The sequence below is a fragment of the Pan paniscus genome, chromosome 3 (genome assembly GCF_029289425.2).
Source record: "Pan paniscus chromosome 3, NHGRI_mPanPan1-v2.0_pri, whole genome shotgun sequence".
In the NCBI taxonomy this organism is placed as follows: domain Eukaryota; kingdom Metazoa; phylum Chordata; class Mammalia; order Primates; family Hominidae; genus Pan; species Pan paniscus.
The window spans coordinates 15,974,763-15,997,483 of record NC_073252.2 but is presented as its reverse complement, the minus strand read 5'-3'; the positions used below and the strand labels follow the sequence as shown (position 1 = coordinate 15,997,483).

Sequence of the window (22,721 nt, the reverse complement as noted above, 5' to 3'; positions counted from 1 at the left end):
CTCATTGTCCAGGTCCGGTGTGGAGCTCGGGGACCAGGTGAGGCCAGGCAGCCAGCAGGATGTGTAGTGTTAGGAGGGAGGCCCAATGCTGCAAAAGGCTTCCACCTCTGGCAAAGCAGGTGCACCCTCCAGTGCAAGCCCCTCTTGAGGTCCATGCTAGTTTTCAAAAAATATTTCCCATAGCATTTGTAACTTTGTTTCTCATATTGCGTGGTGTGTAACACAGGTGGTTCTCTGCTGTTTCTTATTTGCCTGAAATGTGCGACAATAAAAATGATCAGCACAAGAAAGAGACATCACAAACATAAGAAAAGGGGGGCCACAGAAGGAACAAAAATCAGTAAGAAATGCAGCGCTGGCAAGAAAGACCCAAACTTCAGAAATCCTCCAGATTTAGGGGATCTGAAATTTGAATTCTGGAAGGACTGGACTCAAGGAATTCCAACCTGAGACCACATTCTGGGTTCTGAGTATTCAGACTAAACATCTGCTGGGTGGCAATGGGCTGTTACCCAGTTCACCTCTACCCCACCCTCACTTCTAGAGGGATACCTCTCCACCCTCCTTCACACTCACACACACACACACACACACACACACACACCTCTCACCTCTATACCACACACTCATCCCTCACCTCTAGACCACACACACACATATCCCTCACCTCTAGAGCACACACACACCTCCCACCTCTAGAGCGCACACACACACACCCCTCTCACCTCTAGAACACACGCACACACCCCTCACCTCTAGAGTGTGTGTGTGCGCGCGCGCACACACACACACACACTCTAGACCCCGCACAGCGCAGCCCTCACCTGCAGGCACACTTCACAGCCCCCTCCTCACTCGCCCCATCGTTCAGGACCATCGCTGTCTCCACACTCACCTCTCCCCTCAAGGCCTCTCTCATTGCCCCCTCACCCCGACCTTTAGCGCCAGTTTTCCCCTCCCCAGGCCCTCCCCACCGTTGCCTCTTTCCGGCTCCCCTTCCACCCGGCCGACTGCCTCACCGCTGCTCGGTACTCAGCAGTGCGCGGTACTCGGCGCAGCGGCCCAGGAAGATGTCCCGCAACTGTGCGCTGGTGCCCTCCCCGCGCCACCGCGCGCGCGCCCCGCCCGCCGCCAGCAGCAGCAGTGGAAGCAGAAGCTGCAGCAGCAGCTGGAGCAGCCGCGATGCCGCGCACCCCTGGGCCGCCATCGGGGAACTTTGGTCCCTCCAGTCCCGTGCTTCCTCCACTCCCCTTCTCTCCTTCTACCAAGGCGGTTCCGCAAACTGATGCAGGGCGGGACTCTGGCTCGGATATCTCGCTGTTTGCCGTTTCCCGTTCCAGACTATTTCAAGACTGAGCGCGGGGCGGGGCGCGGCGGCTCGTGCCTGTAATCCCAGCACTTAGAGAGGCCTAGACGGGCGGATCGCTTGAGTCTAGGAGTTCGAGACAAACCTGAGTAACATATAGGTGAGAAACCGCCTCTCTACAAAAAAATACAAAACTTAGCTGGTCCTGGTGGTGCGCATCTGTAGTCTCAGCTACCTGCGAGGCTGAGATGTGAGGAGGCTTGACCCCAGGGGATCGAGGCTGCAGCGAGCAGTGATTGCACCACTGCACTCCAGCCCTGGGCGACAGAGTGAGACTCTGTCTAAAAAAAAAATTAATAAATAAATAAAATTAAAAAAGAGTGAGCTTGGAACATCACCCAGGACAGGACCAGTGCACTGTGGCCCAGGCTAATCTTGACCGCTGTCCACGGGGAGGGAGCCCCAAAGAAGCCGCAAGGTTGAAGGAGAGGTGAGGAGAGGTCAGTCATCATCAGAAGAAATACTTTTCTGGCTCCAAAGGACGACAACTTTGACAGATGCCCTCTTTCACACCAACCAATAAGTGGTGTTTTTTTGTTTTCAGGAAATAATAACCACAACAACGTGCCAAGCACTTTGCAAGTATAATATTCATTACTTTCCGCAACACCCTTCCTAGCTAAGTTTGTAATTTTTCTCGCTTTAACAACGGATAAACTCAGGGAAGTTAAGCATGTTCGGCCCTCCAGATTTGCGGATTCATCATCCAAATTCAGCTAACCACGGATGAGAAACATTTGAGAAAAAAAAGAATGCTTGCATCTGTACTGAACATGTACGGACTTTTTTTCCTTGTCATCATTCCCTAAATAATCCAATGTAACAACTACTTATGTAACAATTACATAGTATTTGATATTACAAGGAATCTGGAGATGACGTGAATTATAGAAGAGGATGTGCAAATACTGTATACTACACCATTTAATATAAGGGACTTGAGCATCTGTGGATTTTGGTATCCAGGAGGGTCCTGGAACCAATTCTCCATGGAGACCTACCGCCGACTGTAACTTGTCAGAGGTCACAATCTCCCTTCCTGATAGATGCAAAATCCTGGAGATGTTCAGTTTAAGAGAGCCAGGATTGGCCGGGCGCGGCGGCTCACACCTGTAATCCCAGCACTTTGGGAGGCCGAGGCGGGTAGATCACGAGGTCAAGAGATCGAAACCATCCTTGCTAACACGGTGAAACCCTGTCTCTACTAAAAATACAAAAAATTAGCCAGGCGCGGTGGCGGGCGCCTGTTGTCCCAGCTACTCGGGAGGCTGAGGCGGGAAAACGGCGTGAACCCAGGAGGCAGAGCTCTCAGTGAGCCGAGATCAGGCCACTGCACTCCAGTCTGGGCAACAGAGCGAGACTCCGTCTCAAAAAAAAAAAAAAAAAAAAAGAAAAAGAGCCAGTATTAATAGAATACCACGTGGAGGCCCAAGTCCTCAATTCTTACAATAATGACAGCAATGAACTTTGAGTGCCTGGCAAGCACTTGATAAACACAAGGGAAGACAGAACAGGTGTTCTCTACTGTTTTATTTGAATCTCTTTTTTTCTGTAACCAAAATCCGCATTCTCCTGTTCAGTTCCTCCTTAAGTTAAATCCACTTTCCAGAGGAAAGCATTTTTAATTCTTTCAAGTTTTGTTCCTGTGTTTACTTCCATATTTCTAAATAACATGTGTGAACCCCCAAATTTTCAGACAGGTCTCAATTAATTTAGAAAGTTTATTTTAGCAAGGTTGAGGACGCGTGTCCATGACACAACCTCAGGAAGTCCTGACGACATGTACCCAAGGTGGTCAGGGCACAGCTTGGTTTTATACATTTTAGGGAGACATGAGATATCAATCAATATATGTAAGAAGTACATTGGTTCTGTCCAGAAAGGCGGGGACAACTCGAAGCACGGAGGGGGCTTCCAGGTCACAGGTAGGTGAGAGACAAACGGCTGCCTCCTTTTGAGTTTCTGATAAGCCTTTCCAAAGAAGGCCATCAGAATATGCATATATCTCAGCGAGCAGCTGAATGACTTTGAATAGAATGGGAGGCAGGTTTGCCCTGAGCAGTTCCCAGCCTGACTTTTCCCTTTAGTTTAGTAATTTTGGGGCATCCCTGGCATGGCTCGTCCCACCAAATCTAATGTTAAATTGTAATCCCCATCGTTGGAGGTGGGGCCTGGTGGGAGGTGATTTTATCATGGGTGTGGGTTTCTCAAGAATAGTCTAGCACCATCCCCTTGTTGCTATTCTCATGATAGTAAGTGAGATCTGGTTGTTTTAAACTGTGTAGCACTGGCAGGGCGCCGTGGCTCACACCTGTAATCACAGCAGTTTGGGAGGCTGGTGGGGGGGGGGGGTGTGTTGGGAATCACGGATCAAGACCATCCTGGCCAACATGGTGAAACCCCATCTATATTAAAAATACAAAAATTAGCTGGGCGTGGTGGCACGCGCCTGTAGTCCCAGCTCTTCGGGAGGCTGAGGCAGAAGAATCACTTGAACCTGGGAGGTGGAGGTTGCAGTGAGCTGAGATCTCACCACTGCACTCCAGCCTGGTGACAGAGTAAGACTCTGTCTCAAAAAAAAAAAAAAAAAAAAGAAGTGTGTAGCACCTCCTCCCTCTCTCTTGCTCCCTGCTGCCACCGTGTAAGACCCATTGCTCCCCCTTTGCCTTCCACCACATTTGGAAACTTCCTGAAGCCTCTCCAGATGCAGAAGCCACTATGCTTCCTACAGCCTGCAGAACTGTGAGCCAATTCAACCTCTTTTTCTTATAAATGAGCAGTTTCAGGTATCTATAGCAATGCAAGAACAGACTAATACAATACCTATATGCTATTTCTTGATGTTTCTGTTTGGGACATTATTCTGTTTGGGACATTATGACATTTTATTTGTTGTAAACCTCTTGTTTACCCTGGAGGTAATCATTATCTAGAAAGTAACTAGCTTGCTTTTGATATTACAGGCTCATAGGCAGAAGGCATTTGCCTTGTCTCAGATGAAACTTTGAACTATGGACTTTTGGGCTAATGTTGAAGTTAAGACTTTGAGGGACTGTTGAGAAGGCATGATTGGTTTTGAAATGTGAGGATGTGAGATTTGGAGGGGCCAGGGGTGGAATGATATGGTTTGGCTGTGTCCCCACCCAAATCTCAACTTGAATTGTATCTCCCAGAATTCCCACGTGTTGTGGGAGAGAGCTAGGTTGGGGCGGGGGTGGGGAGGCAGGGTGGGAGTAATTGAATCATGCGGGCCGGTCTTTCCCATGCTATTCTGGTATTCTGGTGATAGTGAATAAGTCTCACAAGATCTGATGGGTTTATCAGGTGTCTCCACTTTTGCTTCTTCCTCATTTTTCTCTTGCCGCTGCCATGTAAGAAGTGCCTTTCACCTCATGCCATGATTCTGAGGCCTCCCCAGCCATGCAGAACTGTAAGTCCAATTAACCCTCTTTCTGTTCCCAGTTTCAGGTGTGTCTTTATGAGCAGCATGAAAACGAACTAATACAACTAGATCTCACATCCTTCTCTTTCTCGTTTTATGGAGCACATCTTCCAATAGCTTCTTGAGAAGACACACAGGGACTAAACTTTCTGAGATTTTTTGCATAAGAATTCAAAATGTCATTATTCTACCTTCACACTTAATTGAGAATTTGATTGGATGTCTGAGATTTTTGCATAAGAATTCAAAGTGTCATTATTCTAACCTCACACTTGATTGAGAATTTGGTTGGGTACATTTTTGCATTGGAAAGCATTTCCCTTCAAAATTTTGAAGACTGTGTTCCATTGTTTTCTGTGTTGCTGTTGAGAAATCTGAACCCATTTTCCTATTCCTGTTTATTTGACCTTTTTTGTTGTTTGTTTTGTTTTTTATTCTTTGGCCTGTTTTTTTCTATCTGGAAATTTTCAGAATTTCCTTCTATTCTTAGGAGTATGAAATTTCAGAGATGAACTTGGGCAAAAGTAGTTGTTTTTCATTGTACTGGACAATCCATGAGCCCTTTTAACCTACAAACTCGTGTCTTTAAATACTGAGATATTTTCTCAATTTTTTGGTAATTTCCCCACCTCCAAATTCTGTTTTCTCTTTCTGAAATTCCTGTTACTCATATAGGAATGATTTCCTTGTTAGACTTCCTAGTCTTTAATTTTCTATATTTTCCCCTTTTTTCTTTACTTTGTCTTCTTATACTTTCTTGAATATAAATTTATCATTATCTTCCAACTTCTCTGTTGCTTTTTTAAATTTATACTATATATATCTATATATACATATATATACAGTTGTGTTCTACACTTTCAGGTCTTTTTGCTTTTTATAATCTTCTCTTGCTGTTTTGTGAATATTTCTGAGGCTTTTATTACAGATGTAGGTTTTTCATTTTTCTTTTAAATTTTCTTCTGCCAATGTCTGTTTCCTTTGAGTGCCTTATTTCCATTTTGGTGACTGGCTTTAATGTGAGAAGTTTCCCTCAAATAAACTGATGACCTTTGGCTGATTATTTTTACAAACACAGAAAAACATAAGGAACAGTATTAGTTCATTGTCGCACTGCAGATAAAGACATACCCAAGACTGGGTAATTTGGCAGAAGGCAACAGACACGTCTTACATGGCAGTAGGCAAGAGAGAGCTTGTGCAGGGGTACTCCTCTTTATAAAACCATCAGATCTTGTGAAACTTATTCATTATTATCAGAATGGGAAAGACCCACCCCCATGATTAAATTACCTCCCACCGAGTCCCTCATATGACATGAGGGAATTGTGGGAACTACAATTCAAGATGAGATTTGGTTGGGGATGCAGCCATACCATATCAGGCACTAATTAGAAGCAGGCTCAAGGCAAATGGTCAGAGTTTGTCAAAGGGTGGGCTGCCCTGTAGGATGAACATACTGCACTTTATCACTAAGAGATACCTGTCATTTTCTCTTGGACAGTCCGTTTTTCCAGAGAGTAATATTCCTTTTTTTTTTTTTTTTTTTTTTTGAGACAGAGTCTCGCTCTTTCGCCCAGGCTGGAGTGTAGTGGCACAATCTCGGCTCACTGCAAGCTCCGCCTCCTGGATTCATGCCATTCTCCCGCCTCAGCCTCCCAAGTAGCTGGGACTACAGGTGCCCACCACCACGCCTGGCTAATTTTTTTGTATTTTTAGTAGAGACGGGGATTCACCATGTTAGCCAGGATGGTCTTGATCTCCTGATCTCGTGATCCGCCCGCCTCAGCCTCCCAAAGTGCTGGGATTACAGGCGTGAACCACCGTGCCTGGCCTAATATTCGTATTTTCTACCTGGAAGGATATATGCCTGGATGATAGCAAATGTGGAGCTGAGTGGGGGAAGGTGGCTGCGAGAATCTCACTATTCAGTATAAAGATTTTCACTTACCCCTCCTCTCTCACCACATTTTTAGTAGAAGCTCTGGCCTCAGTGATGCCTGGTACCCCACAACCTAGAATCTTTGGTCTACTCTTCAGGAAATATGTTACTGCACAGGATTAGGGAGGGCATTCTTGGACTTCCAACTACTTTTTTGACTTCCAGCCCTACATCCACTCCCACTTTCATCTTAGTGACAGACCGTTCTTCCAATTCCTCTTCCTTTTGAGGGTTCATGACATCAAACAACTTTCTTCACAGCTTACATTCTCTTTCCCCACTAGCTAACTGAAGTTTCAGCCTTCACTGGCCAACTAAATTGTTACCCCTTCCTCATTTTCTTTCCACCATCCCAAATTCTGTTCCTGACAACTCCTCTTCTTTTCTCTTTTCCCTCATGGTTTACTCCTTTTTCATTTTGTTTATATTCATCTTATTTATTGTCATGGGGGATGAGTTTTTTTTGAGGGAAGAAGTCTTTCATACCTCACAAACCCTCAAAACATGACTTTATCTTGATGTGTGAGGCAACAGGAAATACACAGCACCACTTCTGAAGTATCCATGCATCTGTCTGTCTATCTATCTATCTCTCTAATCTGAATCTAGCAAACTTTCAGATTTAACTACAGTTTTCAGGAAATATAGAGGATAGAGGGACATGTTAAATGATACCACAGGCAGTCATGCACTGAAACTGGCTGACAATATTTGACAGGTATATTTTCAAAAATGTATCAAAAATCTGGGAGCCATTTGTTAAACACAGTCATATTAAAAATTAAATTATATAAACTTACAATAAAATAAATTATATTAAAAGCAGGCTGGGCGCAGTGGCTCATGCCTGTAATCCCAGCACTTTGGGAGGCCGAGGTAGGTGGATCATGAGGTCAGGAGTTTGAGACCATCCTGGCTAACATGGTGAAACCCCGTCTCTACTAAAAATACAAAACATTAGCTGGGCGTGGTGGCGGGTGCCTTTGGTCCCAGCTACTTGGGAGGCTGAGGCAGGAGAATGGTATGAACCTGGCAAGTGGAGCTTGCAGTGAGCTGAGATTGCGCACTGCAATCTCAGCCTGGGCTGCAAAGCGAGACTCCGTCTCAAAAAAATAAATAAAAGCAAAGGTAATAAACATCCAAAATACATAACTTCTTAATTATTTTACTACATGTTGCTATTATTTATGCTCTTGGGGTTATTTATATTTATATCTATTTTATTTTGGGTCTACATACCAAAAGCCAAAAAACAAATTTATATATTGACATTCATCAAAGCTAAGAAATTCTGCTCTTCAGAAAACACCACTAAGAAAATGAGCAATCCACAAATTGGGATGTACTTGCAATACATGTATCTGACAAAGGCATGTATGTAAAAAACAGGGTTGTCCAATCTTGTGGCTTCCCTGGGCCACATTGGAATAAGCCACACATAAAAAACACTAACACTAACATAAGACTAACACTAACTTCAGCCACACATAAAAAGCATTAGCATTAGCTGATGAGCTTAAAAAAAAAAAAAGAAAAAGTTCTGTGTGTTACATGTAGTTAGACAGGCATGAGTGGAGCAGGAGAGGGCTCTTCCCCCACCCACTAGGAATGTCGGGTGATGGTTTAGCACTTATTACATTGCCTCTTTAAAAGTGATAAATTGGCAGCTGACACCAGGGAGAGGCCATTTCCTTATGGTCCACACCTGCGGCACTAAACAGTTAATTGAATGCAGAGACCAGGGAAAAGCAACTTCCAGGGCATGTACATTAAGAGACAAAATGGTGGAGTATGACCTTCCAGGGGCACTCCCCTGGAAAATGGAAGAAAGCCTCAGATGGCATGCATACAGCTTCCTAAACACATTGTGTATGCTCACCTCCCAAGTACATTAAATAAAAGCAGTTGTTATGCTTGTGTGCACGGCCGGCTGGAGGCCCAGAGAGTCCCCTTTCCACTCGGATGGTCTCCCAGTTGACCGGGCATGGGCTGCATGGTAGCTCTCTTCCAGGATTCTACGGCTTGGGGCAACAAATCATGCCAGCCTCTCTCCCCGCTATATCCCGAAGTCCAACACCCTGCGAGTCAGCCCCCAAGGACCACTCAGCTTCCTTTTCCCGACGTCAATTTCACCTTGTGTCTGTCACCACAGGGGGAGAATTCATTCCTTGGAAGCTTAATGGGACGCCGTGAGCTTAAGCCTTTCCAGGAGCCTACTCATCAGTCTGCCCTTAGTCATCCTCAAACAGATGTATGGTTGTATTGTGGTGAACACTTACTGGACACTCTGCCAGGTAACTGGAGTGGTACTTACACTCTTGTCTAATTGGCTATCCCTTTCACCTTGACATTTCATCAACCAGAAAAAGAAAAACCACAACACCTCCCCCGCCAAAAAAAAAAATAATAATAAGAAAAGCCTCTTATGGATCTTTTGACTCTCAAGTTAACATAGACGTCATTGGAGTCCCACAAGAAGTGCCTAACAGATTCAAAGTCCATGACCAAATAGCTGCAGAATTTAAATCCATATTTCCACAGGTAACTATTAATAAAAATGTAGCTTGGATAAATTACATCTATTATAATCAGCAACAGTTTATTAATTACACCAAGGATGCTATCAAAGGAATAGCTGACCAATTAAGGCCTACTAGCCAAATGACTTGGGAAAACAGAATAGCTCTAGACATGTTATTAGCCAAAAATGTGGGGTTTGTGTTATAATTAAAACCCAATATTGTACCTTCATCCCAAACAACACTGCTCCCAATGGAAGCATAACAAAGGCCTTGCAGGGATTTACCGCTTTATCCAATGCATTAACTAAAAATTCTGAAGTCAATGACCCTATTTCAGAATGGCTAGGAAAGTGGTTTGGTAAATATAAAGGAAACATAGCCTCAATTCTTATTTCTCTTGCAATCGTACTAGGTGAACTCGTTAGGTGATGTGTCATACCATGCATCCATAGGCAAATACAAAAGATTGTACAAACAGCACTTACTAAAGCCTCCCTTAGTTCTCCTCCACCTTATTCAAGTAAGCTTTTCCTTTTAGAAGATCAAAACAAACGGCAAAGCCAAGACATGTTAAAGAGTTTGAAGAGAAAAATCGTAAGAAAATTTAAAAGGGAGGAGTTGTAAGATACAATGAATTTCTCTGAGTTTCTCTTCAAAAATGTAGCCTGCTAACTTCCTTGTCTTTTGTTCTCAAACTCAACTTTCCTGTTCCTCCTTGTCCCTAGTTACTGTAAAACAGCCTACCCCTTTTCTGTCATCCCTAATCAATAACTCACATCTCTTCTCTTGGTTACCTGCACCCATTGTGTCCCCGAAACTGCACGTCTCACATGCTCCACCTCTGTACCTCACGTCCCCCTCCGCTTTTATATTTAGAAAAATATGTACAAGTAGCCAATAGGGTCAGCTCAGATTGTGCAGTCTGACCCTACCCATGGGGGAGGGACACAGAAGTAGGAATTGCGTTAAGGATATAAAAACCCCCAGTCTCCTTTGTTCTCTGTGCTCTTGCGATCTTAGTTGACGCAAGTGGCACCCTTCTGCAGAAGTCAATTGCCTTGCTGAGAGGATTAAACTTTTGCCTGACTGCTGGTTTTACTTCACGGCACCGAGCATTTATTCCTGGAGCTTTTTATATCCAACAAACTCAAAAATAAGAAAAACAACCACATCTTAAAATTGGCAAAATAGTTAAACAAATGCCTCACCAGAGAAGATATTCCATTCCTAGGTATTTACCAAAGGAAAAATGAAAATACATCTATGCAAAGATTTGTGCCCATGTTTGTAGAAGCTTAATTCGTAACTCAAAACAGCAAACAATGCAAATGTCCAACAACAATAGATTAATAACTTGTAATATCATCATATAATAGAGTATTATTTAGCAATACAAAAAAATGACAAATCTTTTAAAAATATGCTGAATGAAAGAAGCTAGATGTAAAAGAACACAAACTTTATTACTCCACTTATATAAATTTCTAGAAGAAATAGTAGTATGCTGATATACACAGTTGGCAGAAAAGAGATTTCAGATGGAACGAATTGCCTGAGCAAAGGCAGAAAAGGAAAAACCATGGAGCTTCTGAAAACAGTTGAAAGTTTAGTTTGATTGGTAAACAGGATGCAGATGGAGATTGGACAGGAAAGTTAGGGTCATATCTTAAAACCATTGAGCACAATGCTAAGGCATTTTCACTTTGTTCTCTTGATCATTATGAGTTATCAATAATTTCTGAGCTTCCTTATTGAAAACTGTGTTTCTTTTCTCGGCCAAAATTCTTGATTGCCAGAGAATGAAGAGAGATTATGCATTTAAAGGCCTTAGAATAGTGTTTCATAGTGTGCTCTCAATGATGGTTTTGAATGCTTATCTAATATGTTCTGTGTGTTTATTGTCTGTTGTGGAAGGCTGAAAAATAGCCCAGCAAAGATGTCCATGTCCTAAACCCTGGAGCCTATGAATACGTTACTTTACATAGTAAGAAGGCCTTTGCAGATGTGATTAAATTAAGGATCTTGAGATGAGCAGATTATACTGGCTGATCTGGATGAGTCCAATGTCATCTTAAGAGTCCTTACAGGAGGAAGTCAGGTAAATCAGAGACACAGAGAAAATAATGTGATGGCAAAAGCAGAGAGATACTTGAAGATATTATGCTGCTGGCTCTGAAGATGCAGGAAGGAGCCATAAGACAGGGGACGCAGGCAGACTTCAGAAGCTTGGAAGGGTAAGGAAACATTCTTCCCTGAATAATCCAGATGGAATGAATCCTGCTGATACCTCGACTTTTGCGCAGTATACATTGGACTCCAAAAAAGAATAAATTTACGTTGCTTTAAGCCACTATGTGGCAATTTGCTAAAGTAGCAATAGGAAACAAATACAGATTAGGGTACCTGAAACCATCACTCTTTCTGCCCCTTTTCCCCTTCATTTGTAAGGTTGAACTTGGGAATCACCAGGAGTAGGACTATTATTCTTGTTTAATCTTGACCAGAGGCCGCAAGGAAGGCATCCCAAAGAAAAAAGCAAGATTGGAGAATAGGTGAGTTCAGTCATCAAGAGAAAGATTTTTCTGGCCCCAAATTATGACAACTTTGCTGTAACAAACACTAAAATTATGGAAGTAATTTGGATTTGGATAATCTGTAGAGAGACTGGAAGAATTCTTAGGAATATGATAGAAGAGGCCTAAATATGCTCAAATAGGCTGTTAGTAAAAATACGGGTGTTATGAGGGCTTGGAAGTAAGTGAACAGCATGGTAGAGAAAACCTGTATCATACTAGAGAAAATCTTAACACACCATAAACTGTAGAAATATAGATGTTAAAAGTGCTGCTGGTGAGGGCTCACAAGAAATTGAGAAACATATTTTTGGAAACTAAAGGAAAGAGGGTTCTTGTTATACAGTGGTAGAAAGCTTAGATGAATTGTGTCCTATAATTGTAAGAAAACAGAACTTTTCAGCAATGACCTTGTATAGTTGAAGTTTCCAAGCAGTGATGAAGGTCTGACTTGGATTTTTCTTGTTACTTTTAGAAAAATGAGAGAGAAAAGGGATAAACTGAGAGAACTGTTAGAAAATGAAACTATGATTTGATGATTTGAGAAATTCTCAGCCTATCCAGATTGCAAAAGATGCCAAAGCTAAGAGATCCACTGTAAGGAAAACATGCTCTGGTGAGAAAGCCAACAATATGGCTGCACATCCTTTTTTAAAAAGTTTTTGAATTTTAAATTGTGGTAAAATATACACAATATGAAATTTATTATCTTAACTATTTGTAAGTGTGGGTAGTCTTTTGCTACTGCTTAGGAAGCACAACGGATTACAGTATTCAGATACACAGAGGGCTCTTTGAAGAGGCATGTGACTCACAAACCCCCTCAACCAATCTCAGCAGAAGCCCCAACTAGAGATAGGATTATTCAGGAAACATCTGTTGAGAAGCCTCTTTCAATGGAGTGAATCCCTATGACTCACAATGTTTTGTTTACCAATAGAAACACTGTCAAATTGGACTAAAAGGGACAGAGTGGTTGAAATGAAAGAAGGCAACTGAGTTCCCTAAATTCTACTAGCAGGAAATGGGCTAATAAAACTATTTAGTAGCAGACATGTGGTACTCCTCATCAAAAAAGATGGCTCTGAGGGTGGAGGCCCAGGTACAGAGGGCAGGTGCAGGAGCCACAGCTATTCCCAGGCTTAGTAACCTAATGCAGTTTGTCCATGGGACTTTGAAAGGGATTGGCTGGTGTCTTCTTTTTGGCTTTTTCTCCCTTTTTGAATGGGAACATCTATGACTGTTACCCTATTTCTGTCCCACTACTGTTGTAGAGCACAGAACTTGCTTTCTAGTTTCATAGGTCCTTAGATAAAAAATTTTACCCCAGAATAGATTATACTCAGAGCTGCACCCATATCTAATTTAGATATGAGATTTGGGACTTTTTAGTTGATGAAACTTAGATGAGATTTGGACTTGAGCTGATGCTATAATGGGTTGTGATTTATGGGGACCCTAGGAGGGGTGAATGTATTTTTCACATGGGATGGATGAGTCTTTGGGGACCAGAGGGTGCTACAGTAGGCTTAATAATGGCCTCCCCAAAGATGTCTACATCCTACTCCCTGAAACCCATGAATGTTACCTTACATGGTAAAAGAGATTTTACAGAGGAGACACACAGAAACACACAAACCTCTGGATCAGAGACACAATTTCTTATTCATAGCAAAAACAGCAGCCAGAGTAGCATTGTATGTGTTCCCCATGCTCCAATTCCTATAACGTAATACAGTAAGGGCCAGGTGTTACCTCTGCATGGAGTGGGTTGCACTACAGAAGAGGAGCCCCAAATTTTAAGTCTCTAGGCTTTTATGGGGCTGCTGACATGTCTGCCCATCTTCTCCAGAGAGATTACTCATTATTTCTGGAATGCAGGCAAATTCCCCTCCTGGCGTGAGAAAAGAGAAGGCTTTATCTTTACTTCCCTGGGATGTCTCTAGGGGAGGTGCTATCTCTAGCGTCACTATCCTGGAATGTTTCCTTTACACATTCTTAATTTGGATGTGAACATGGTCAAACGGGATTCAGACTGTGCAGAAATATGAGCTATTCACAGGGAATTGTTTTTCAACACTTTATTTCAAGCATTAAAAAAAAAGAAAAAATCAATTACCTTCAATAGAATAGAAAATCTGAAAAATTAAATAAGGCTAGGCATGGTAGCAGATGGAAAGGAATTACTATCCTGTATGATTTTAATGAGAATGACCATGCCAAATAATATCACCCAGTGGGATAAGGGAGTACACAGAAAGGCAGAAGTTGAAATTAGTTTGAAGACTATATTGTATATTACACAATATACATTGCTTAAGCATCAGCAACAACGTGAAGCAACATCAATGCCGTTTCTGGATGGTTACAGCAGTTATGTCAAAATTAGATTTTTAAAAGTAAAAAAGGCAAAGAAATTTGCCACATATTTAATAATTACTCTTGGGAATGACTGCAAATTAGAGATGTTAGGTATTATTGATTCATTTATTCTTTAGCAAATGTGTATTGAACACATACTATGTATCAGGCAAATGGATATCACCTCCCCTACTAGAAGAATAACAGTAATCAGATAATTAAAAATTATATACTCCAGGGTGGCAGAATGACAATCAGTAATCAAAATTATTACAAATTATATACTACAAGGAAAACAAAGAAATAAAGGAATAATGGAGGATTTACCCTAGGGTGGTTAGAAAAGGTTTTTTTAGGTAAGTAACATTTAATTTTTTCGAGACAGGGTTTCACTCTGTTGCTCAGGCTGGACTGCAGTGGTGCAATCATAGATGACTGCAACTTCAAACTCCTGAGGTCAAGCGACCCTCCTGCCACAGCCTCCTGAGTAGCTGGGACTACAGGTGTGCACCACCACACCTGACTTATTTTAAAAGTATTTTTAGTAGAAATAAGGTCTCACTATGTTGCCCAGGATGGTCTTGAACTCCTGGGCTCAACAGATCCTTCTGCCATGGCCTGCCAAAGTGCGGGGATTACAGGTCTGAGCCACCATGCCCAGTGAGGGGAAAGTAACATTTAATTCAGACTTACCCTAAGAATTTAAAATAGTGACCAGAGTGTCTTTTAAAACCTAGCTCAGATCATTTCTCTCCTTTGCTTAAACCCTTCAACTGTTCTCTAGTCCACTGACAAAAGCCAGAGGCCCAATAATGGTCTACAGAACCCTTCATGCTTTGGTTCCCCAGTACTTCCCTGACCTTCCTTCTTACTACTCTTTCCATAGCACTTAATAGCTTCTAAATATTATAAACCTTATTTATTAGGTTTATTGTCAATTTCTCCTTGCCAGGATATAAACTCTACTAGGGAATTATCTGTTTTGTTCACTTTTGTATCCCAAATGTCTCTGGAATAGTTCCTGGCCTCTAACAGAAATTCATTAAATTTTTGTTCAATGAACATAAAATAATTTTATTAAATATAACAAAAATTAAAACATAACAAAAGTATCACAATATTATAGTACCATTTAAATATAACATAGAAAAATACTACAAAATAAGAAATACAAAGACAAAAGCTAGGTAAGATTTTTATTTACTATGATGGGTGTGCTTGCCTGTTCATAAGTTCATTCCAGTCTGGAACACAGGAAGATAATGCTACCCGCATAGCTGCTGCACAATTCAGCCCATTTCTTTCCTTTGTTTTTAACTGCGTTAAGATGGAAAACCCTAGTTCACACAAACTAGTTGTTGTGAATGGTAGCAATAGCAGGACACTCTTTCTACTTAACAATGGAAAGTCTTCCTTTACCTTCATCCAAAATGCTGATAAACTTAAGGTTTCATAATCATTCTTCAATGTATATGAAGAACTAAGCTGCAATAATTCATTCTCTTCTTCAGGCACCAAGTTTAGCTCAATTATTGATTCAGGGTTTCGAAAAGCAAATGGATCTTTTACCCAACTGTTTTCCCTTAATGTTTCAAATTTTTCTTCTGGAAAGAAATGGTTAAAAGTTTGAGACAGAGAAGTGAGATGCAACAATATCTCTAATTTTATTTCTTTCAAAATGTTTTCATTAATAATATTCTCTTCAATATGCTGCAAAAATCTTGGAAACATGTAATAGCTAGGACGATTACTTTTAAGTCTTACTTGCCATAACAATAATGTCTTTCGAAATCCCTGGATATGTTCAACATGTTGGAATACATCACTGTTTTTCCCCTGTAGTTTTAAACTCAGTTCATTAAGAATGCTAAAAATATCAGTTAAATATGCCAATTTTGTTACCCAAGTATCATCTTCAAAAATACTTGCCAAATGAGATTTTTTTTCAATGAGAAAAAAGTGAATCTCATTCCTGAGCTCATAAACCCTGCTTAGTATTTTCCCTTGAGACAACCAACGAATTTTGGTATGATATAGTAAGTGGGTATGATTAGTTCCAATCTCTGAACAAAATGTTTCAAGAAGCCGGCTATTCAATGAGCTTCCTTTAATAAAATTAACAACTTCCACTGCATTTTTCAATACTTCCATGAGATTCTGTGGAATTTCTCTGGATGCTAAACCTTCACGATGTATAAAACAATGATTCCACACAGCACCATTATTAGTAACTTCTAGTAATTTTTTAATTACTCTGCTATGTTTTCCAGTCATGGTTGCTGTGCCATCACTTGTAATTCCTTTACAGTTTTTCCAGTTTAATTTATATTGGCCAACTATGTGCCTTTCTAATTCTGTAAAAATATCTAAACCACTTAGGTGTGAGGTTAAATTTAAAAAACACAAAAAATCCTCCAAAAAATCATCTTGCCACGCATATCTGACATAAACTAAAAGTGTTGTGCAGCTTCCAATATCAGTGCTTTCATCAAGCTGGATTGCAAAATCTATACCAGACTGTAAACGAGTAATAAGCATTGTTTCTAAATGTTCTGCAATAGTACAAATTCGAAGAGATACTGTGTTATCATTAGGTATAGTTTTTAATTTATCAGCTGATTTATCATCAAATATTGTACGCACCATATCCAAACATGCTGGAAGAATAATTTTTTCAGCAGCTGTGTTAGCTATTTTCTCTTTTGCCACACGATATGCAACTAAATATGATGATAATAAGGCTTTCTCACTAACAGCAGTAGAACAACTAAGAAATTGTGTTGATAACTTTATGTCTTTTTTCTTTCTTTGAAAATATTCAAGAGGCTTATCAATAAGTTCAGCATGCTGAGTTTCTAAGTGCCTTTTTAATTTCGAAGGTTTTAAGCTTTCATTTGCAAGAATATTATTACAAATAACACACTGAGGTCTGTCATTTTCAAAGGGTTTTTCACATTTGATAAAGCCATATTTTAAGTAATCTTCATTATAACGTCTTGCACTTACTTTTTTCTTTTTGAAATGTGGCTCAAATGAAGTTGAAGTTTGCAGATTGGAGTCAGTATTTTTCTCAATATTGTCACTATTCACAATTCCAGATTCAACAGTTGAACTTGAACATGCTTCTGTGTATTTCACTTCACTATTCCTCTTTCTTTTAATAAAGAAATGATCCATTTTAATAGCAATTTGTTCCAGTTTGATTAAAATGTTATAATTGGCACTAACTCAAAAAAGAAGAAAAAAATATACAGTCTAAATAACATCTTTTCAAAAACTACACTCAAAGTTTGCAATTGAATCGAATATTTCAGACTTCACAACTAGTTGCAAGTAATTGTAATATAAAACTTGACTATAGAACATTAACCTTGCTATTATGAAAATCAAGCAAGACACCCAGGAATCAACGACTGAAAACCATTTCTTAGCCAATATACATTCTATTCATCGTATCTCCTCCATCAAATACCCCTCTCGCATATTGAAATTGACCTCAGCATTCCTTGCAATGTGCACAATTCAGGCAAAGGATTCATGCAAAACACTTTGGTATTTTACATTTTATTTTGTTTTTTAGAAAAATGTTCATTGTGACTCACAGAATTGATTTCATGCCTCACTAATGGGTCTCACATATACCATGAAAAATACTGATATAGAGATATTTTGTGCCTTTGCTGTGTTGGTACCTTGAGTATGTCTGCTTGATGATGAAAGAGACTGGCTGATCTGCTAGACTGTTGACTTGTATAAGAACATCTTGAAGTGGTGGGAATTTATTTTAGATTTTCATTCCTGGATCATTTTTATGGTCTGATCCAGTGAGGAGCCAATGAGGTTTTCCATGGCTAGGTCAAATATCAGGTTGGAGTTGATGGTATATTTTTATAGAACTTTCCTGGAATGCATCCTTGACCTGGGAATAAGACCAGAGATAAGATATTAAAGCATCACAGTACAAAGTAGTATTACTGCCAGCTATGGGGGCCTTTATGATATCCAAGATCATAGATGGTGAGGCAAACGGTCTATAGCTCTCTTTATCACTATCTTATATTGGCTTAGGCCTATTTCTGTAAGGCAAACCACTTCAACTGAGATTAGTAAATAGAAAAATAGTGACAGTAAAACCCAGAAGTTGGCATCAGGAGTTGGAAAGTATATTAACAAAACAGAATACAGCAAGCCATGAAGGAGTATAGCTTATTCACCATACATACCTCCTTTTTGCTTGGCCGCACCTATCTTGGTCATGCCTGCCTTGGTAGTGCTGCACTGCTCTCTTGGATCATAGTATATTTCAGTCTTATGACCGTAACAGTAGTTTCAACCCTTCCTTACACACCTTTCCATCAAATTATCTCAAATTTTTTGGGAGGGGTGCAGTCTTACATTTACTGTAGTGTTTATTTATTAAAATTTCCACATCTTAACTGTGTTAATACTGTATCTTTATTATGACTGTTTGTATTAATTGTACTTTCTTATTTTTGTATTGTTAATCATTTGGTATCTAGGTGGGTCCTTGATGACTGGAGAGGTACTACCTCTCCCAGGGTTAGCTAATTCCTATGCAAACTAACCAATCCAGAATCCCCCAACTCCCAACACAGACATCTTGGGTTCTTATACTCCTGGCCAATATTGCCCTATCCTAATCACTCCAGACCAGCTACCAGGCAACTAGGGATATCCCCTACACCCGAAGTCGGCCAAAATTATTTCAGCTAGCCAATTTTAAACCTGTTCAAGCCTGCTTATCCAGTTTTGCCCATTCCTTCCTAAGAAAACCAAATAAAGGCTTTCCTGCAGTTTCCTTGTACTTCCTCTCCCCACTGACCCTGCTGCTTCTAGGTACGGCACCCTTGCATGGTGTAAGGTGCCGTGCTTCCTGTTTCTAGGGATCCATGAGTATAAAAATTTCTTCTTTCATGACAATCATTTTCACATCTGCATATCTTACCATATCTGATTAAAATAAATCCTGGGTACATTTTAAAACACTATTATTTTGTGTTATTGGTCTAGTTACAAAGTTGTATAGTTTGGCCCTAAACCTCTTTTTCCTGATCAGGTTTTATACCTTTTAATACAATTATTTTGCAGACCATGACTTCTTCTAGGAAATCAAAGTCCTAAATGCTTTAACGATGGTTAAATAGCTACAGATTACATATGGTACCTGATTGTACCTTAAAAGGTGTGCATCTGGGAGAGAATTCAGGACCTGGTAGATGCCTTTGACTTAATCTTGGTTAGATGCTTCCTTGAAAGATGACATGTTACAAATAGTTAACCTTGGCTGGAAAGAGACAAAGCTTTTCTTAGGAGGTTTTATGTCCTCTGCCGAGGACATTAGCAGGACTAAAGAGTTTATGGTACATACCCCTTGCATGTCCCAGCACAGTGGGTGGTCATCAATGTATTAGACCAGAACTACACTGCTAAAGGCAAATGCATCTAGATCTCTTTCTAATGCATAAGAAAAGCTGAAGGGCAATACACAGCCTTGAGGCAGTCTAAGCCAGATAAACAGCTGCCTGAAAGGGAATACTGACTCTTCCTTCCATAGTTAAAAGTTCATATAAGGATGCTAACATGTTTTAATGCTTCAACTTTCCCCCAAGAAAACTCAAACTACTACAGTTTTGTCCTTCTGCCACCTCTCCCTAGATATTTACCATATATAGCTCAAGAAAAACAGTGCTAAACAAAACATGTTAAACAAAACATGCTACAAAGTCTTTTGTTTGACTTTCTTTACTTATATCTCTGAAAGCGGCTTTAATGAGAAGCCAGAGGAATTTTAGGGGAGAAGTTCAAACCTGAGGTTCTGGCCTAACCATAAGTTCTGGAACTTTAATTTAAAAAGACATGCTCAATTAGTACTCAATGTAAATCAGAGCATGTTCATACCCGAACACCATCAAGTACACCAGTGTGATTCCATAACCCAGGTGGGTTCTGCTGGCCAAAACACCAAAGACCTATAAATGTGTACACTGATGCTTAAGATGTGTGCACTGAAATTGGCTCCTGCGGCTACATGGCAACATTTCCAAGTAATAACTTTATTCAGCTATCCATCTACTTAGCCTCCCTTAAGAATTGCAATTAAGGTAATCAAATATTTGTAGTTGAAAGTTTCTCATACACCAAGGTGCATTAACACGGTTATATGATGTGGTTTTAGGTAAGTGATTTTCCACTAATAAATCTTATCTACCTGTTCCTAGAATAGTGCTTGCTGTATGGTAGTTAACTCAATGCATTTGAGAGAATGAGAAAATTAATGACACCTGTAGTAAACTGTACAATGTACATTGTATTTTTATCACAGTCAGTAACAAATAAGTTATCCAACTATATTTGGACAACTGGGAAATATGTAAGACGAAGGCTAATAAAACATATTATTTAAAACAGGATTGTTAAAGATTCTACTTCATAATAAACTGCTTATGTTAAGAAATAGTAGAAACAATGATCCTATAAAAACATACATGTAAATTTAGATTTAGCTTTTAAAGCTTAGAACCTAAATCTACCTGAAAAAAAATATACATTAAAAAAGTATCTTATTTTCATATTACTATATATGGATCATTATTCTCTTAGAAGCAATTGTCTTTTAACTACTCCATTCTTTCATATTCTTACTATTCACGTTTCAATCCCCCCTTGAAAGTTTGTAACACTAGTTCAGTTACTATTGTATTAAAAAGGTATTTTTAAAGGGTTTACTCTCCCTCCTAAATCAGACAGTTCATCTATAGTAATAGCAGTGGCAGTATATTAGGGAACAGGTCTGGCAGATGTGGTGATGAAAGCATGGGGAAGTTCTTTTTTAACTGAATAGGATGTGAGGTATCATCTAAGTAAGAGGCTGAAGTAGAAAATGTTGCAAGTTTGTCAGAAGAAAACATGAAATATTAATAATTGTTAAGGAATGTGATAATATGATGGACTAGGAAAATGTTTTTGGATTTTTAGTCTGGCTGGTTGTCTTACTTGCTTAATGCAATGATTGTTATTGTTACAATGCTTGATAGTCTAAAATTCCCTGTCACTAATCTTTTATATCCTAAGACATATCTCTAGTGCGCTGTATCATCTTCTGAAAATACAGCTCTAATCAGCTTCCTCATAACGGGAAAAGCATTTAATGGCGCCGAGCTTGTGTAAGCTCTTCAGGATAATATCCTTTAAGCTTAAGCCTCATCTTTCCAGGTTTCTCCTTCATCACATGATCTCCATACATTCTACATTTCAGTACTAAAAGTATGGAAATTCTTGAAATAGTTCATGCACTTTCATGTCTCTGCTTTTGGCTAGTATTCCTTTTGCCTGGAATACTCTTGTTGGGTCACATGAAGTCCTATTTATTCTTTTTTACTTAGTTCAAATGCTACAGCAGCCATGCATTCAACTAACATTTAGCTACCTACAGTGCCTAAAGTATGTCAGGCACTGGAGATACTAAACAATGAACAGTGACATATTAAAATAACAGAATATCCGTTCAGCTACTAAGATGAATAAGGTGGAGTTACACAACACTGACAAATCTCAAAAACATTATGTAAAACAAGCTAGCTGCAAAAAGATGTACACATTACAGATTGCATAAAGGTGGTTAGGAGAGTGGTTTCCTTAGGCAAAAGGAAAGAGAATGAGACGGGGTAGAGCTGACAAAGGACTTCAATCACTTATATAATCATTTATTTCTTCAATTCAGTGGTGAGTACACATGTGTTATAGTTTTGTTTCTACCTTTTTTCTGTCTAAAATCGTCTATTTAAAAAAAGGATCTTTAAGGCTGGATACCTTCCTGAAGGCACTGGAAATCTGTCATACTGCCACTAACTTAAAATTACCTTCCACCTCTTGCATTTCCCTTTGTTTCCTGTTTTGACATTGCGCACACATTAGTTAGTACACTAGGCCTTACGAGTGGAAACTGCCAGGTACCAGCTTTATCTAGATTAAAACATGACCCTCTTCCCAGGAGACTCCTGACCGGTTTTCTCGTCCTCCAGGGACCCAACTAGGATTTCAATGAACTTTGGCCTGAACCCCTCGGCCGACCCTAGAATAATCGCCCTTCAGGCTCGGATTGCTTCTGCTCTCACCTTCCCTCAATTCATACGGGGGGCAAAACCAGACTGTATTTCCCGCAACGAACCCTGGAATGCTTCGCTTTAGCGGACTCCGGTCCACTCCCATCAGAGGATGCCCTTCTTTCGCCTCACCTCCAGCCCAGCCGCAGCGACCCGGCCGGGCCCAGCGATGCAAGCCTCAGGTCTCTCCAGCAGAGCTGCCCCTCTGCTCTCCCCACAGTTCCCTCCGCAACACCACTTCCGGCCTACCTCACAAATTCCCCATTTCAGCCGGAAAGAACTGGATCGGCCCTCTGCGCATGCGTGAGACCGGGGCGGTGTCCGGGGGTGCCGAGAGCGGGCGGTGCAGGCTCCACTTTTCCACTTCCCTACGCTCTGTCGGCAGTCTCGCG

At 40.4% G+C, this 22,721-nt stretch overlaps 2 protein-coding genes across 14 annotated transcripts in view; both read right to left on the bottom strand.

The window, feature by feature from the left end:
• BST1 (bone marrow stromal cell antigen 1) overlaps positions 1–4,166 on the bottom strand; it is a 31,457-nt gene extending 27,291 nt beyond the window's left edge. The window contains exon 1 of one of the 4 annotated variants that reach the window (XM_063603731.1): positions 1,020–4,166. In XM_063603731.1, the coding sequence (XP_063459801.1) occupies positions 1,020–1,207 (188 nt within the window). In that variant the 5' untranslated portion in view covers positions 1,208–4,166. The remainder of the gene's footprint in view (positions 1–1,019) is intronic. The other 3 variants (XM_003826794.5, XM_055111207.2, XM_008952134.6) reach the window with 3 other exon arrangements.
• A 9,745-nt stretch (positions 4,167–13,911) lies between these two features.
• On the bottom strand, positions 13,912–22,712 carry FAM200B (family with sequence similarity 200 member B). Of its 10 annotated transcripts, none has more exons than XR_008625099.2 (4): positions 22,462–22,615; positions 17,899–18,125; positions 17,213–17,433; positions 14,319–15,810 (listed from the first exon to the last, which is right to left on the bottom strand). XR_008625099.2 is itself a non-coding variant. In XM_055111206.2 (3 exons), exon 3 carries the CDS (start codon positions 17,381–17,383, stop codon positions 15,410–15,412), a length of 1,974 nt encoding a protein of 657 aa, XP_054967181.1. In that variant the 5' UTR covers positions 17,384–17,429; positions 17,899–18,125; positions 22,579–22,712; the 3' UTR covers positions 13,912–15,409. The 10 variants fall into 10 exon arrangements, 8 of the variants coding, with proteins under 8 accessions (XP_054967181.1, XP_063459800.1, XP_034814217.1 ...); XR_004670986.3 differs by having other exon boundaries at positions 17,213–17,360; positions 22,462–22,599; XM_055111206.2 differs by having other exon boundaries at positions 13,912–17,429; positions 22,579–22,712.
• Positions 22,713–22,721: the final 9 nt, after the last annotated feature.

Bases quoted from the DNA above. Each gene is read 5' to 3' on its own strand.
- FAM200B (XM_055111206.2), bottom strand. From the start codon at position 17,383: ATGGATCATTTCTTTATTAAAAGAAAGAGGAATAGTGAAGTGAAATAC.